The sequence below is a fragment of the Oryctolagus cuniculus genome, chromosome 2 (assembly GCF_051225735.1).
Source record: "Oryctolagus cuniculus isolate XC-2025 breed Fujian yellow rabbit chromosome 2, ASM5122573v1, whole genome shotgun sequence".
Lineage (NCBI taxonomy): Eukaryota > Metazoa > Chordata > Mammalia > Lagomorpha > Leporidae > Oryctolagus > Oryctolagus cuniculus.
The window spans coordinates 17,989,342-18,006,160 of record NC_142868.1 but is presented as its reverse complement, the minus strand read 5'-3'; the positions used below and the strand labels follow the sequence as shown (position 1 = coordinate 18,006,160).

At 40.5% G+C, this 16,819-nt stretch overlaps 1 protein-coding gene across 1 annotated transcript in view; it reads right to left on the bottom strand.

The window, feature by feature from the left end:
• Positions 1–16,819, bottom strand: part of LOC100344458 (cytosolic beta-glucosidase) — a 123,515-nt gene that overhangs the window by 64,131 nt on the left and 42,565 nt on the right. The window contains exons 3-4 of the mRNA XM_002709257.6: positions 3,992–4,788; positions 2,838–2,961 (exon numbers count right to left, since the gene is read on the bottom strand). Of these exons, the coding sequence (XP_002709303.2) occupies positions 2,838–2,961; positions 3,992–4,788 (921 nt within the window). The remainder of the gene's footprint in view (positions 1–2,837; positions 2,962–3,991; positions 4,789–16,819) is intronic.

Genomic DNA, 16,819 nt, shown 5'->3' with positions numbered 1-16,819 from the left:
GCAGTGAGGGCACTGAATCAAAAGTGGAGTGGGACACAAACCAGCATCTATGTGTGATGCTGGTGTCGCAGGCAGGGGCCCAACCCTGTACGCCACAATGCTGGCCCCATGAGAGAAACCTGGAAGCAGACAAGTGCCATCTAGAAGGTCTCCATTTCCCTCTGTTCGTTCTTGTCTCCGTTCTCACTGCTCCTAAGTTTATACAGTAGAACCAAGTCATCAGTGGCCTACACAGCTGCATTCCCCGCCACCCAGACTAAGAGACACACTGACTGATCCAAGTTCTCAATCTCAAGGAAGAATTGACCCAGCTCATGCCATATGCCTACATCTGGGCCAATCAATTATCAGCAAGGAACAGTGTTTCATCCTACTTGCTTGTCTCTGTCTGTGGTAGGCATGCAGATAGAAGAAGATGGGTATTTCATAGATGAAAGTGAATTGGTTACTAGAAAAGAGAATTTCACCACAGAAGAAATAAGTAGGTTCTATTACCACAATAGATGAAAAGGAGCTATCACTGCATTCCAATTCAGAATAAACACATTTATGTATAGAATTTTGGTCAGGGTGTATATGTCTACACATTTTAAATGGTTACATTTGTTTAAAAAGCAAAACAAAAGTAGTAGTATGTGCTCATTATAATGAATATAGTCTATTGCTAAAGTTCAGAAGTAGACAAATACCATAAACAATGTTTTAAATGTGTAATACTTTTTCCACTGAGTACTTGAAAGATTCAATATAAATTCAACAAATTGGAAACTAGAATTTTAGGGGGCCAGTGCTGTGGCAGAACAGGTTAAACTGCTGCCTGCAATGCTACTATCCCATATGGGCACTGGTTTGATCTCAGCTGTTCCACTTCCCATACAGCTCCCTGATACTGCATCTGGAAAGGCCGCAGGGTTTGGCCCAAGTGCTTGGGCCCCTGCACGTACATGGGAGACCTGGAAAAAGCTCCTGGCTCCTGGCTTCCGCCTGGCCCAGCCCCAACTGTTGCAGTCATTTGGGGAGTGAACCAGCAGATGGAGGATCTCTCTCTCTCTGTGTCTCTTTCTCTGTCTCTATCTCACCCTCTCTTCCCCTAGCCCTATAACTCTACCTTTCAAATAAATAAATGCTAAAAAAATTTAAGGAACTAAAGTACACATGATTCCACAATGTACAATGATCCAACTTATAATTTTTAACTTTATGACAGTGCAAAAGTGATACACATTCCAGAAGCTCTACTTCAAATGTTGAATTTTGGTCTTTTCCTGGGCTAGGAATTTGTGGTCATACACCCTGTCATGATACTGGCAGCAACAGCCATGGCTCCCAGTGAGCCATGGACCCACAACTCACACTCCACAGCAGACTATGTCATATGCTGTGATATTCAGTAAGTTAGGAGGATTTAAGGCATTTTTAACTTATGATATTTTCTGTTTAGGATAGATTTATTGGGACATTACCCCCATTGTAAGTCAAGGAGCATCTGTAGTAGAAACTATTTCCAAAAGCAAGAAAATGCCCTCGTGTGATTAGCACTGAAGAGCACCAAGCTGGGAATGAAAAAAAAGCCAATTTCTATTTTTCTCTTTTTTTCCCCAAAATACACAGAACAATTTTAGACGAGTCATTTGTACTCCCTGAATCCATCCATAAATCTGCCTGATGGTAATTAGCCTCCCTGTCCTTCAAGACAGAGCCTGAGAACATCCACGGACTGCCGATGAACAGGATTCATGCATAGGGGAAAACGCAGGGGAATCAGAAACCCAGAGGTCTCTCTAATCAGAAGGTGAATCCCTACCAGAAGAACCCACTCGGTGTGTAATGCAGAAGAATTATTTTGCTTGGGTCAAGCTATAGGCATCCAATTGTTCTCTATCAGGCCTAAGTGAAGAATTCAGTCGGTGTGTCTCAAGTTTCAAGAAGAGACCATTTTGTTCACTTTCCAGAATTCCTTCTGACTGCTTCCAGTTTAATACTGCATAATTTTGGAAAGAACCTTTCGATTTGAATGATAAGAGATAAGTGTCACTATCACTGTAAAAGCAAAAAAGAAAGAGGAAATTGAAAACCTCATTTTGCATTGGATTTTGCTGTCACTGTATGATTGGTTTATAGAGAGGTGAAATTAAATTTAGTAAGCAACAATGTTCTAAGAGCTGGCTAAAGCAAGGGGTGTGCAAACTGGTCCAGAAATGCGTGTTACCACTTAGGGATGATTCCTTCACATTTATTTTCAGTATAAAAAGAATTCCAGGAAGGGAAGAGAGTTATCATAACAGTAATAGTGTCAGGAAACACAATTCACATGTTCTGTACGACAGAAAAAAAGGAAAATGACTTCTCACTGGGCTGTTCAGCAAAGCTTAAATGAAACAAACATTGACAGAGGACCCATGCCATTTTGACGTTGATTGTACGAATGGTGAAATTCGGGTCCTTTAAAAGTCCTTTCAATTTGTTTCTTGGTAGATAGGACATTAAAATATGCAAATAAGCATGCTATAGTTGATCAGGGCTAATCTTTTTGTAATAACTCATGTTCTCTCCCAACAGCCTCCACTCCTTCTATCTGTGTCACCTTCACCCTGGAGTCAGAATACTGAAGACAGTTGCTTTTTTCTTGAGTCAATTTCAGGAGGTTGAACCCGGGCCAAAATCCTCGCCTTCCTCCTTCCTGAACACTTTTTCTCCCCTGTCCTAATTACATGACTTTACACTGATTTACATGAATTTCAGCTTTCAAAATCATTGGTCTTTGCTGAATGCAAATAGGCACATGAGAAAATTATATTAAGTTTGCACAATTGATCTTTCATCATTTCAAATGGTACCTTTGCACAGCTCCTGCAATGTCTGTCTGAAACACTCCCAGCGCTGAGTGTCATCAAGAGATGGGGGGTCACGCTGGGGGAATCCATTCTCAGTGATGTAAATTACAGGGTTATTATACGTATCCTAGAACAAAAGAGCAGAAGTTTTATTCCAAACAGATGTTTAAAGAAAAAAGAGCTCATAAAATCAGGTGCATTACCCTCTATCTTCTCTAAGCTACAACCCCAAAACTAGTTTCCATCAAATTGCACTGACCCTATTAACTTAATTTTCCATGCACTGACCTTTTATGACTAACAATGGAAAAGCAAAACTGTGCAAATGTCCATGAAGACAGTCAAATGACTCTTATTATAATGAGAAGACAGAAATATCTTTCTTCCATCAGCATCTGCCAACTGTCACTGCTCTTTAACCCCTTGGTCTTGAAGACAGTTACATTCTCTCCCCCACAGGAGAGTCCAGAGAAATGATAACTTGAAACTTTAACTTCAGGGTCCGGTTCTATGGTGTAGTAGATTAAGCCTCCACCTGTGGAGCCAGCATCCCATGTGGGCACCAGTTCATGTCTGGGCTGTTCCACTTCCAATCCAGCTCTCTGCTAATGGCCTGGGAAAGCAGTAGAAGATGGTCTGTGTATTTGGGCCTCTGAGCCTATGTGGGAAACTCAGAGATAACTTCTGGCTTCAGATCAGCCCAGCTCTGACTGCTGCAGCCATTTGAAAAGTGAATCAGTGGAAAGAAGACCTCTCTCTTTGTCTCTCCCTCTCTGTAACTCTGTCTCTCAAATAAATAACTTTTAAAAATTTTTAATTCTGCTGAACGCCATACAGGCTAGCTGAGACCCAGAAGAGTCTTACCACCTTTTTCCTTGAAATGCCTTTGTGTAACTGCAATAATGACACTAGCCTTATACACAGGCCCAAGTTACTCTTCTACTTACATCTGATTTTAACAGTAAGTCCTAACTCTGACTACCACTTTTGAAGCCCTTTAACAACTGATTACCCCTCACTAACTCAAGTCTTAACCTGGATTTTCCAGGCCAACTATGTACATGCTGATACCTAAAACCCCTCTTTCTAAAAGCCCCTATGCACACTTTGTCACCTTCACATAACTGGGTGTATTTGCACTCCACCCATGCATTTACCTTAATGTGTTTCAGTAGTTTGCGTAGGCCCCATGGTACCACGTAGACCCAATCCACACCTTTCCAAGATGGATCTGCAAAATAGTCAATCTCCACGTCCTGGAGGAAGGATAGTTCTCCTTTCTTGTTCTCCTGGTGCTTTACTAAGCGGGTTGTATAATATTGCACAGCAAAGAAATCAGCAGTCCCTTTGATCATTTTCTTCTCTTCTTCAGTAAATTCAGGGAGCCTGGATGATGGGTACCCTTGCTTTTTACTCATAGAGGCTATCTGGGACTTGACAACCTCGGGATAATCACCATCGATGAATATGGGTTTAGCAAATAAGCCCACCTCGAAAGCAAGGGCTCTTTTGGTAGCTTCTTGGTCAGACACTGAGTTGGAATCTGCTGGTTCCAACCAGGCAGCAAAAAGTGATAGGGACACCACACCCTTTTGCTCTTTTCGGAATAAGGAATCATAAGTGTGCCAGGATCTGGCATGAGCCTTAATCAAATTATGCACTGCCTGATAACCTCCAGTCCCATTGTGGGGTACCCCAGGGGGGAAAAAACCTAGGTCATAGGCCATCAGGGCAAAAATATTAGGCTCATTCAGGGTAATCCAATGCTTGACTCGGTCCCCAAAGGTACTGAAGCAAAACCGAGCATATCTGTCGAAGATTTCAATGGTTGCCTCTGACAACCAACCTCCTTGGTCTTCTAAAGCCTGAGGCATATCAAAGTGGAAAAGTGTCACTATGGGTGTAATCCCATTTTTTAACAAGTCGTCAATGATCTTGTTGTAATAATCAACTCCTAAAAGAAAAAATAATATGAAAAAGAAAGTTATTTCCAGCCTATTGACAATACATTCTTTTTTTTATCTTTTTTTTTTTTTTTTTTTTTGACAGGCAGAGTGGACAGTGAGAGAGAGAGACAGAGAGAAAGGTCTTCCTTTTGCCGTTGGTTCACCCTCCAATGGCTGCTGCAGCCGGCGCATCGCGCTGATCTGAAGCCAGGAGCCAGGTGCTTCTCCTGGTCTCCCATGCGGGTGCAGGGCCCAAGGACCTGGGCCATCCTCCACTGCACTCCTGGGCCACAGCAGAGAGCTGGCCTGGAAGAGGGGCAACCAGGACAGAATCCCAGAATCCGGCGCCCCGACCGGGACTAGAACCCGGTGTGCTGGCGCCTCAAGGCAGGGGATTAGCCTAGTGAGCCGTGGCGCCGGCAACAATACATTCTTAAAAGCAGAAAAACACAAGTAGTTTCCTAAATGATTTTTATTCAAAATAAAGTATATCACTTCCTAGATATAATCAATAAAAGGCTTGGCAGAACCAGAATTCCAAAGAAGACTGGCTGATCAAGAAGTAAGAGTGAGAGGTAACATGATAAGAAAATCATATAAAAGGGGTCCAGATGTCCAAGTCACCATCACCTAACACTGTGTTATATTCACCCTTATTTTGAAATTATTTTATTTTTGATCTTCATTTTTATCTATCCACTTCCCTAAAATACCAGCCCTACGATAGCAGGATCTTATGTCCAGTACATTTCTAGATCCCCAAATACTGGAAGAGTGTCAGACATTTATTAGATAATCAATATTTGTTGACTCAATCAAAGGACAGCAATAGTATCACCTAGATGGTAAAGGAATTGATCAAGATGACTTTCTTATTGTTTTTTTCAGACTTGTTATGCCCATAGGCCAAGAAAGAAGACCTGTAAACAAGAACTTGGCATCTACCCCAGAATGAACATGGGATCCAAGTTCAGAAATCCAGAGTAGGGATATTGAGAGAACTGGAGGGAGTGGGTTGCTCTAAATTTCTGACCTAGTCCACACGAATGAAAATCATCCTTGACTCTCAGCTGATTCTTCTAGAACTGCACGTGTGTAAGGGAAAGCTTTTAGGATTGTGAGACTTCAGAAGAATGTAACTAGGTTGAAGATGATTCTGCATCACAAGTCAATGCTAAGAAGATACTGGGTTTAGCCTAAGAGTGACTCTTAACTTGGAGAAGACTTTTTGCAGAGAGGCTGGTATTAGTGCTTCACATAGTTTTATTGTTAAATATATGGAGGACTTAACAATTTGTTAAGTCAACAACAGGAGTCACTGTGCACTTACTCCTCGTGTAGGATCTCTGTCCTTAATGTCCTGTACATTGTGATTTAATGCTATAACTAGTACTCAAGCAGTATTTTCACTTTGTGCTTCTATGTGGGTGCAAACTGTTGAAATCTTTACTTAATGTATGCTAAACTGATCTTCTGTATATAAAGAGAATTGAAAATGAATCTTGATGTGAATGGAAGGGGAGAGGGAGTGGGAAAGGGGAGGGTTGCAGGTGGGAGGGAAGTTATGGGGGGGGGGAAAGCCATTGTAATCCATAAGCTGTACTTTGGAAATTTATATTCATTAAATAAAAGTTTAAAAAAATAAACTCAATCCTGATTTCAAAAAGAAAAAATATATGGAGGAAACCTAAACTTTAAAAGAGACATCCTATCTTGTTTTAAGAGGCTGTTTCTTGGAAAAAGGTTATAAAACCGTATGGACAATTGTATTAACATTGAACGATGCCTGGAGTAAAGGTCCCCCTCCTTAACTTAGCAACCTCCCATTCAAGAAATAGCAGATGCAGGCATTTCTTAGCAGTTAAGATGCTGGTCAGAAAGCCAGTGTCCCATATTGAAGAACCTGGGCACAGTTTCTAGCTTCTGCTCCGGAATCCAGCTTCTGACCAATGTAGACCCAAGGAGGCAGCAGTGCTGATTCAAGAAACTGGATTCCTGCCACCAACTTAGGAGACCTGGGTTGAGTTCCAACCTCCCAGCTTGAGCCAGTCAGGTCCTGGCCATTGCAGGCATTTGGAGTAAGAACTAGAAGATGAGAGTGCTTTCCCGCGTGTGCGCTCTTTCTTCCTCTCTCCCCCCCTCTTTTATCTTCCCTGCCTCTAAAATAAATGCTGCTTAAAAAAAAAGATAATATTAAGACTTTTGCATGTACCTCATTCAATCAGTCTTTTGTTCATTCATTAAATACACATTGATAGAGAAACTACTAAGAAGAATATACAAACATAAGCAAGAAAAATACAATCTTTTCATAGATTTTTCTACCCACTGGTTCATTCCCCAGTGCCCACAAGAACCAGGGGTGGTGGGGCAGTCAGGGCCAGAAACTCAATCCTAGTCTCCTGTATAAATGGCAAAGACCCCATTACTCAAGTGTTCACCTGCTGCCCCCCAGGGTATGCACTGGCAGGAGATGGATCAGAAACAGATCCAGGACTCAAACCCAGGAATTCCAATATGGGATGTGGACTTCCCAAGAGGTTACCTGCTCTACCAAACACCTGCCCTGATAAACAGTATCTTTGTCTTCATGAAGCTTATTAGGACAGGCTACAGGTAAATTCATAAACAATAAAAATATGGTACTACCAATAATGATAGAATACCGAGTCTATGCAAAACCCAGAGTGTTTGAAAACAAATTCTGAAACTAACGGAGCATAATGATTTTATCACTGAACTATGACAGAAGGCTACCTAAATTCCACCCCAGCATCCCCCACTTCTAACTCTATGACCTTGGGAATTTTACTTGAGCCTTCTGAATTATCTTTCCCCATCTGTGAAATGTGGATAATTCTAGAAACCGCCTTCAATGAATTGTTGTGAGAGTTTAATGAATTGATAAATGGAGCATGCTTAGAATAGCTCTTGGCATTTAGGAAGGGTTCAGTACAGGCTAGCTATCAATCTAGCAAAAAAATATCTTTACTGTTCTTATTATTAGTGAACATCTAAGCTAATAGTTAAAAGATAAACATAAGTTATCCATAGAATGCAAGGAGGAAAGAGTAACCCAGGAATTCAAAAAGGGAAAATGAATGCACAAAAGACCAAAAGCAGCATGAAAATTAAGAACCCCCAAATGAAAAAAAAAAAAAAAACAGGATGCCTATTTAGAATTTGCTACAGTAAGGAACTCAGTCACCATCACATGTATTTGAGAGATACTGCAAAGGTAGTCAGAGAAGAGGAAAGGATTTATAGCGCCAAAATGTGACTTCAGGTATGCTCTGATTAGAGGCTGCTGGCACAAGGCAGCTGGAGGCAGGCTAACTAGAAGGGAGACAGCCTACTCAGCTGCTTTGAGGAGCACAGCTGGCTTTCTCTGGTTTGTCCTGAGTTGGAGGCATGGGGTATAGGAGATAGCTATGGAGAAGCTGGCAATTGTAGGCCACATTTCGACTATTTTGGACTGATTGCTTGCAAAGGTTGTGTTTTGACTTCCTGGGCTTATTATGTAAGTCAGAGTTTTATCATACATTATATGACCTGGCCATTATTTATCTATTTCTTCTCGTAGAAGAGGTTTCAAGGAAGTGAAAATTCAGTATAATGGTAATTTATTGCTCATGAGAGGAGGACTAAGGATGTGAAGAGGTAAGCAGGGTAAGCAGGAGCCAAATCGAGCATCATGTTTTTTAACTTTATCAAAACATTTTATTTATTTTGCAAACTAGACCATAATATGAATCAGGAACACCAGCTCCACATTTGGAAGTCATATTTGTATGCTACTTCTCACCTGGTAGGCAGAATAACTCCTCTCTCTCTCTCCTGTAGATGTCTATGCTCCAGTTGGGGGATGGGTGAATCTGTTTCCTTACACAGCAAAAGGGACCTCACAGATGTCATTAAGGCAAGTATCTTGAGATTGGAAGATTTCTCTAGGCCCAATATGAGTACCCATATGAGTAATTAGAAGTTTAAAAGAAAGAAAGAAAAGAGGTTAGAAAAGATGTAACAAGAGAAGAAGAAAGGGAGGGAATGGCAGCAAGCAAAGGATTCAACCCACCACTGCTGTCTTTAAAAGACAGGAATTCTTCCAACAATCTGAATCATACAAGAAACAGATTTTGCTATATATCTTTCAGAAAGAATGGTAGCTCACAGACACCTTGAGGAGATCTATGTCAGACTTCTGACTTACAGAACCCTAACGTAAAAAGTTTTGTTGATTTAAGCAGCTAAGATTGGATCATTTATAATAGCAAATAGAAGGAAAATGCTTATCAAAATGTCTTTTTCTTTCTCAATGAAAGAGAATTCTAACATCTCATCCCCCTAAATGCCCACATTTCTTCATTTTTACATGGAATATCTAAAGATGGTATGAGTAGAATAATCTTATAAGATTTATTTTATTTATTTAAAGGGGTGGTGGGAAGAGAGACAGAGATCTTCCAACTGTTGTTAAATTTCCCAAAAAGGATGAAACAGCCAGCATTTGGCCAGGTCAAATCCAGGAGCCAGGAACTCCATTTGGGTCTACCACATAAGTGGAAGGAGTCCAAATACTTGGGCCACCTTCCTCTACTTTCCCAGGCACATTATCAGGAAGCTGAACCAGAAGTGGAACAGCCAGGACTTGAACCTGTCTTCCAACATGGGATGTTGGTATCATAGTCAGTGGTTTAAACTGCTGTACCAAACACCTACTGTGATGGAATAATTTTAACATTGATAATGTGTGAAGGTTTTCATAGCCAACATTTGCATTGAATTTAAACACAAAAATACTAGCTTAATTTATTGAAATCTGGTACCGTATTACCAGATACCACACGTTTTGCTTAATCCTAGCACTACGCACAAGAAATGGGCATTTTATTCCCAATAAACATTAGAGAAAACTGAGAATCAGAAAGCTTCAATATTGGCAAATGGTACCAAGATTTAATCCCAGTCTGTCTCAGTAAAAATAAAGAGCTATTTCCACCATGACATGCTGGACCACTTCCCACATTTGCTGATGTTTCTAAATCAAACCAGAAACTCATAGCTGTGTATACTGTCCTTTGCAATAACTTCCTCAGACCTGATCAGAGTATCAGCTTTATTTATTTATAGTCATTCATTCATTCATTCAACTTGTTCACACATTCTTTGGAGGACTCACTAATGTAGTTCAAATAACATGATAATCATCAGTTGAACTGAAGATAAGTAATTTTTTTTCTCATTCATCAGCATGGTCGGCAACAGAGCATTGCATAACTAATATTTAATTTCCCAGAACTGAGTACTTTGCTTCTGGTTTGTACAGTTTATTAGATGCTGTAATGAGACTTTTCCACGTGGAATGGAGTGGATATTTAAAAGCAGATTGCCACTCTCCAGCAGCTCATTCCGAGGATCCTGTATATATCACAGGGCCTCTCTACACCTGAGTTTCCTTGTCTGTTCAAGGGGAAGGTCAGTGGTGCTGCTTTATGAGTTCTGTCAGCACTAAATGAGAACAAATCGTCCAAGCTTTATTTAGCTTTGTTTATCAGACAAGTACAATTCAGTGGAAACTAATTCTTTAAATACATGTATATTTGTAAATGGTCATCTGTTACCAGTGCAGACATTTTGAAACATAAAAGGTCATTTGGATCCTTCTATCCTGCTGGGTATTTAGGACAGGATTGCTTCCTTTAAGGACTGACATTTCTATAGCAGTCTTCATAGTCTTCGTTCTTTTATTTGAAAGGACAGAGAGCTCACATCTTCTGGTTCCTCTGCAAATGCCTGAGGCTGGGCTGGGGTAGGGCTGGGGCAGAAGCTGGGAGCTGGGAGCAGGGAACACAACCCATGTCTCCCATGTGAGTGGCAGGAACCCAACTACTTGAGCCATCCTGCTATCTCCCAGAGTCCCCATTAACAAGTAGTTGGAATCAGGAGCCAGAGGCAGAGATCAAACCCAAGTCATAATCTCCAGGCCAAATGCCTGCCCCACTTCTCTATTTTAATTAAGCCCATTTCTGCTTATTTGACCTTTAAAAATATGAAGTATGTTTGAGTTAAAGGCATTCTGTATATGGGAAAAACAAATGAACAAGAAACCAATCCAGGCTAACACAAATCGGAAGGTGGCATTGGGGGCAGTTGGGTGATAGATGTGGGGAACACTGGCATCTTCTGAAATAACAGAGTGATATCTATACTTAATTCTAGAAAATAACTGCAGCTGCAAATCAAGCGAGAGCTGTGAAAAATCTTTGCTTCTTAGGAAAAATGGATCTCTCCTCTCCCAGCTCTTCTCAACACTTCTATTTCATGCCTTTCCCCTTCTTTAAGAACCAGTTTTCTTCATATACCCAATTTTCCATGGTTTATACTATCCTTTCCATCTACCAAAGCTACCTCCATGCCCCAGTGCCAACCACCAAGCAACCCTGCCTCACAGAATGTCAGTTGCAATGGTCCTTGTGGGAGGAAAACAACTGGGAAAGCTCATCTTTTGCAGTGAGGTCACCCCAATTATATATCACAGGGAAGGAAGACTTTCCTTTGTCCTGTCAGTTGTGGCCAAGAGAGGAGAGGATACAGAATAAAGAAACAGACAAATTCCCTCAGAAGAGGATATGGCTGAAACTTACAGGTATGAAATATTCAGTAAATAATAGTAATAAGCAAACAAGAATCCTCCTCCATCAAAGAATATAATTCCTTTTGATCAAGTGTTTGCTAAGTGTCATGGACATGATCACTCTCTTGGGTTCATTCCTCTCTAGAGCCACATGGCCATAGGTTGTCTTTCAAAATGCCTGTATTAGTTTCTTATTGTGGTTGTAACAAATTGTCACAAATCTATTGGCAGAAACCAACAGAAATTTACTATCTTATAGTCATGGGAGTCAGAGGTTCAAAGGACTCTCAGTGGACTAAAAATCAAGAGGCTATCAGCCCTACTTTCCTTCTGGAGGTTCTCAAGTAGAATCCACTTCCTCGCTTTTGCCAGGTGATGGAAGCCTCCTGCATTCCTTTGCTCATGGCCCCTTCCTTTACCTACATCCTCCTGCCTTCTCTCTGACCTCTGCTTGGGCCCTTACATCCTTTCTCTCTGACTCTGATCCTCCAGCCTCCCTCATATAAGGACCCATGTGATGATACAGGGACCACCAAGACAAAGCAGGATAATCTCTTCATCTCAAAACCCCTAATTTAACCACATACGTAAAATCCCTTTGACCCTGTAAGCTGATAGAATCACAATTTCTAAGAATTAGAACAGGGACATGCTTGGGGAGCCATTTTTCAGTTTACTGTGTTTCCCAAAATAGAATAGAAGGTTAATGCTTGTTTGCTAACTGCACTCAAATTTTCATTTATTTTTATAGGGTTTTTAGTACTTGTCTCTTTTTTTTAATTTGAGATGCAAAGAGACACAGAGACAGAGATAAACTGCCAAGATCTTCCACAGATTGATTCATACCCCAAATGCCCACAATAGCCAAGGTTAAGCCAGACCAAAACCAGAAGCCTAGAATTCAATCTGTGTCTCCCATGTGAGTGACAAGGGTTCAAATAGGTAGGCCATAACGTGCTACTTCCAAGTGTATGCAGTAGCAGGAGGCTGGAATTGGATGCAGAACTGGGCCCTGAACCCAGGTACTCGACTATAAGTGGTGGGCATCCTGAGCAGGGTCTTAACCACTGGACCAAACACCCATCCCATATTTGAAGAAGCCATTCTGTGTAAATATTCCTTGTTTTAATTTCCAATACTTCAATTTCCTAGTAATCACCTGAAATTTACTCTCATAACAGATAAAAAAATGCATTTGAATATTTGAGAAACGCAGCAATAGGTGATTTTGATTTCCAGCTCAATCCCTTCTTGCTAAAGCTTAGAAATTTTCCATTTGAAAGACAAAAGCTGTCTAACAATGCCACTTTGCAAAATATTCTCCCCATGTGGGGACATAGAATCTTACAGTTTTTCAAATGTCCTGCAACCTGGTTTTAAAATGGGAGTCAAACACACACAAAAGGGGTTCCTTGGAAAAGACAGTGATGAGAGTTTTCTAATTCTTTACATGCTCTTTGAGAAAATGTTTAAAAGGAAAAAAACAAATGATGGCCTTTCTGAGTTAAAACAGTTCCAATTGCTTCAACAGATCACTGCACAAGAGTGAACAACTGCTTATTGAAATTCCACCGAATGGAAGAACCTGGAGTGCCCCGGTGTCCAGGGAAAAGCCTGTCAGATTAATCATCTAAGGCTTTACAAAAGCAGGGACAAAACACAGGCAGCTCAGTGCAACAGACCCAGGGTCACCTCATGAGATTTGCAAGAGCGATTTCCCCACGTCTTTCAGGTGGCTCCAATCACCCCAGGGCCACCACCTCCACCTTCCAGGTTTCTTGCTTCCTTGCTCATGGATTGCTGATCTGCAGTTTGCTCCCATGAACTCTTTTTTACATCTTAAGCTGGGTTTTAGAAGCACGGTATATTGACCCATCAGTACATGTCCATAATCCTTTATATGAAAATCTGAGAGGAAAACATGTTCAGAGCTTAGGGGTTTAGTTTAGGGGTTTAAAAAAATTTAAACACAGAACATAGACCATACCTGAGGGATCAATTCCAATGGATCTGTACCAGTATCTCTTAATAATTCTGCAGTAAAATATATAACTATTCTCACCAAGTAGAATAAAGATAGTTTTTTAAAGTGACATCAATTCAGGTCAATTTTTCCTAACCCTTTAGTGTTGTAAGAAGTCAGAATAAGGCCTTTGGTTTTAAAATTTCAGATAAGGGATTATGGACCTATATTATAAGTGGGTATTTTGTTTTTGTTTCCCATCCAAATGGAATTTCAGGGAAAACTTTAAACTCCTAGAACGTTTGGAAAGAGTTACAGTGATGTGGGGGCTCCACTTCATGTTACCAACAAAGATATTGCAGCACAGGGCATTCATGATGGTTGGTGAGACTGCAAATGAGTTCTAGATGATTTATTAGGTTTGTTAGGTGAGAGAGATTTAAGTTGAACTCTGCTATAACTTTGTTATCAGCAAATTTATCTCAGGCTTATACTCTGTTATTATTACTCCCCCTATTTAGAGGGGACCCTTATTTGTAGGGCTGTTGTGAGTACTAAGCCAACAAAAGCAAAGCAACTCTTGGCACAGTGAGCTGCAGATACTACATGTTCTATAAAAGGCAACCATTACTATTTTTAAGGTGATTTTTGACAATTGTTATGGACTTAATTCAATTAAATTCAGCAAGTATTTACTGCATCTTATCCTGAAGGCATTCGACTAGTTTTTAGGGATGAACTAGACAGAATTATCTGACCATTATGCTGAGAGCATTTTAGGAGATTCTCTTATGCCTGTGTTACAACTACTTAGCACAGAACATTTTGTTTGAATTGAATTAAAGTCAAGGTGCTCGCCACATAACAGGAACTATCATAAGAGAAACAAAAAGGAAGGTGAAAAATGCCCAGAGAGCTTTGCAAAGTGTTATGAGAATATGAAAAGAAAGAAAAAAGATTGTTTCTGGATTAGAAAAGAGAAAGGCATTAAAAATGGGTCATCATTCATGCTGGGCCTGAATAAGAAGCTAGGCTCTCGCCAATCGTAGCTGAGTGTTAGGAAAGACCATTACAGGCAGGAAGAAGGGCTTAAGCATATTCCCACACAAGTGAAAATATATATATATATATAGCATGTTTAATAAACAGTAGGTTATATACTTAGGAGATTGCATGGAGAAAATGCATGGGTCAAACGAATGGGAGAACTGCAGCCTGTAGAGCCTCGGAGGTGAATTCAAATGAAGTCAAATAGAATTAGGAATTGCATATGAAGAAATGGTGACTACACGGAGGCTTAGAATGACTATTTTTTTATCTTTCTTTGGTGTTAGCAGGAGATAGTCCAAACCAATATAATTTGGGGCAAGCTTTAGAAAATTGGTGTGGTGCCAATTTATAGGAACAACAGAAGGACAGAGAAAGAGAGGGAAGTAGGTAGATCTATCAAGGAAAAATCAAAAAGTCCTTGGTAAGAATGGTAAACACTTAACCTAGGGCAGCAGCTGAGAGATGGTTAGGAGGGAAGGAGTTAAAACACATTTGTTCAATGGATCATAACTGACAATCAATTTTGTATTGCTATCAAAAAAGAACTCAAAGATTTTTTTTCAGTGTTTAGGCTTTGGAGGATGCTATTGCCAGATAGAAGGGAGAATTTGGATGTTAGGTTAGAAGAGCTCTATTTTAAACTGGACAACAAATTACCTCCTATTTAAAGTGAAAAATAAAATGACAAATGGAAAGAAAGAAGTGGCGTGCAGCCAAGAGCAATCCATACAGGGCTAATGTCCTCAGCAATAGATCTGCTAAGGTGGCCCTGTCTCTATGGGTGGAGGGCCATGACTTGTAATGCCACTGTAACTCCCTTCCACAAAGCACAGATCATCCCACCTGAAGAGAGATGATCATTGCAAGTGCAAAAAGCCACAAAGAATTATTTCCATGGGTTGGTACATATGGGGAATCATGTAACTTTCTCCAAAAGAACCCATTGGTATCAATGAAGGTTCTTGGAACAAGGAGAAGGGGAGGTAACAGGTGCCCTCACCTTCAGGTCTTATAAGTGCCCATCCTATTTTAAAGAGACACTCCTTCAATTTTACATCCTAGGCACCCCACTAGCCTCACCCAGCCCTGATCCTGTATGTAATGTAAAGCCTTTCCTCAAAGTAGTAATAAAGGTTATTTTTAAGAAGCCATATGTTGTAGTGTAGAGATTGACAAACTTCCTGTGAAGGGCCAAATAGCAAATATTTTAAGCTTTGTAGGCCATATGGTCTGTACCCCAGCTCCTCACTTCTGCCATAATAGTGGGGGAAGCAACCATAGATGCTGTGTAATGAACAGGCATGGCTGTGCTCCAATAAAACTTTATTTACAAAAACAGGTGGCAGGCCAGATTTGGCCCCCAGGTCATAGTTTTCCAACCTTGCTATGTGGAATGCGCTAGATGGACCTTAGGTTTAAATTCCAGATCAACCATTTACCAAATATGTGGATGTGGACATACGCCTAAGGAAAATATGATCATTATACCTTCCTTATTGATGGTAAGGATTAGAGAAAGTGTGTTTAAAGTGCCCTATAAATAACAGGCATTGAATAGGCTGGTGGATGGTCCTTTACATTACAAGGCATAATAGCCAGGGGCATGCATTATGGCACAGTAGGTTAAGGCACTCCTTGAGATACTCATATCCTGTCGAGGGGTATCTGGTTCAAGTCCCAGGTACTCAAAATTTCCAATTTGGATTCCTGCTAATATACTGAGAAGGCAGAAAATCACAGCCCAAATATTTGGATTCCTGCCATCCACATGGGCGGCCTGGATGGAGTTCCTGGCTCCTGGTTTTGGCCTGGCCCAGCCCTGGCTGTTGTGGCCATATGGGAAGTGAACCAGTGGATGGAAAATCTCTCTCCATCTTTCCTTCTGAGTTGCTCTGCCTTTCAAATAAACAAATAAATAAATCCTTTAAAAAAGAAATAAAAATATTATAACTAATAGTTACTGAATGTTTATGATCTATCAGTTATTCTGTTAAGCATATTATAAATACTTAATTTAATCTTCCAAAATTCTCGAAATAGATATTATCATAGCATTCCTGCCCAAGAGATGTTGATACAGAGGGAAAACGATGGAACTGGTACTTAATCTTAAGTAAGTGGACTCCAGGGGACTCGATGATAACCCCTGTGATAGAGAATTAGCTCCACTAATTCAGTTCTGACTGAAATGCTCAGATTCATCTCAAGTTCTTCAGGGATTTCCAGAACTCATCACAGGGTTACACAACTGAAAATAGTTTAATACATCACCTTCAGGCTAGCACCCAGAAACAATTATGCCAATCTCCATATTGTCCCGCTACCCCCACAACCCAATAGAGATCACCATCATGAAAACCAAACGATGACTGAAAAAGCTAATGCAAGCCCA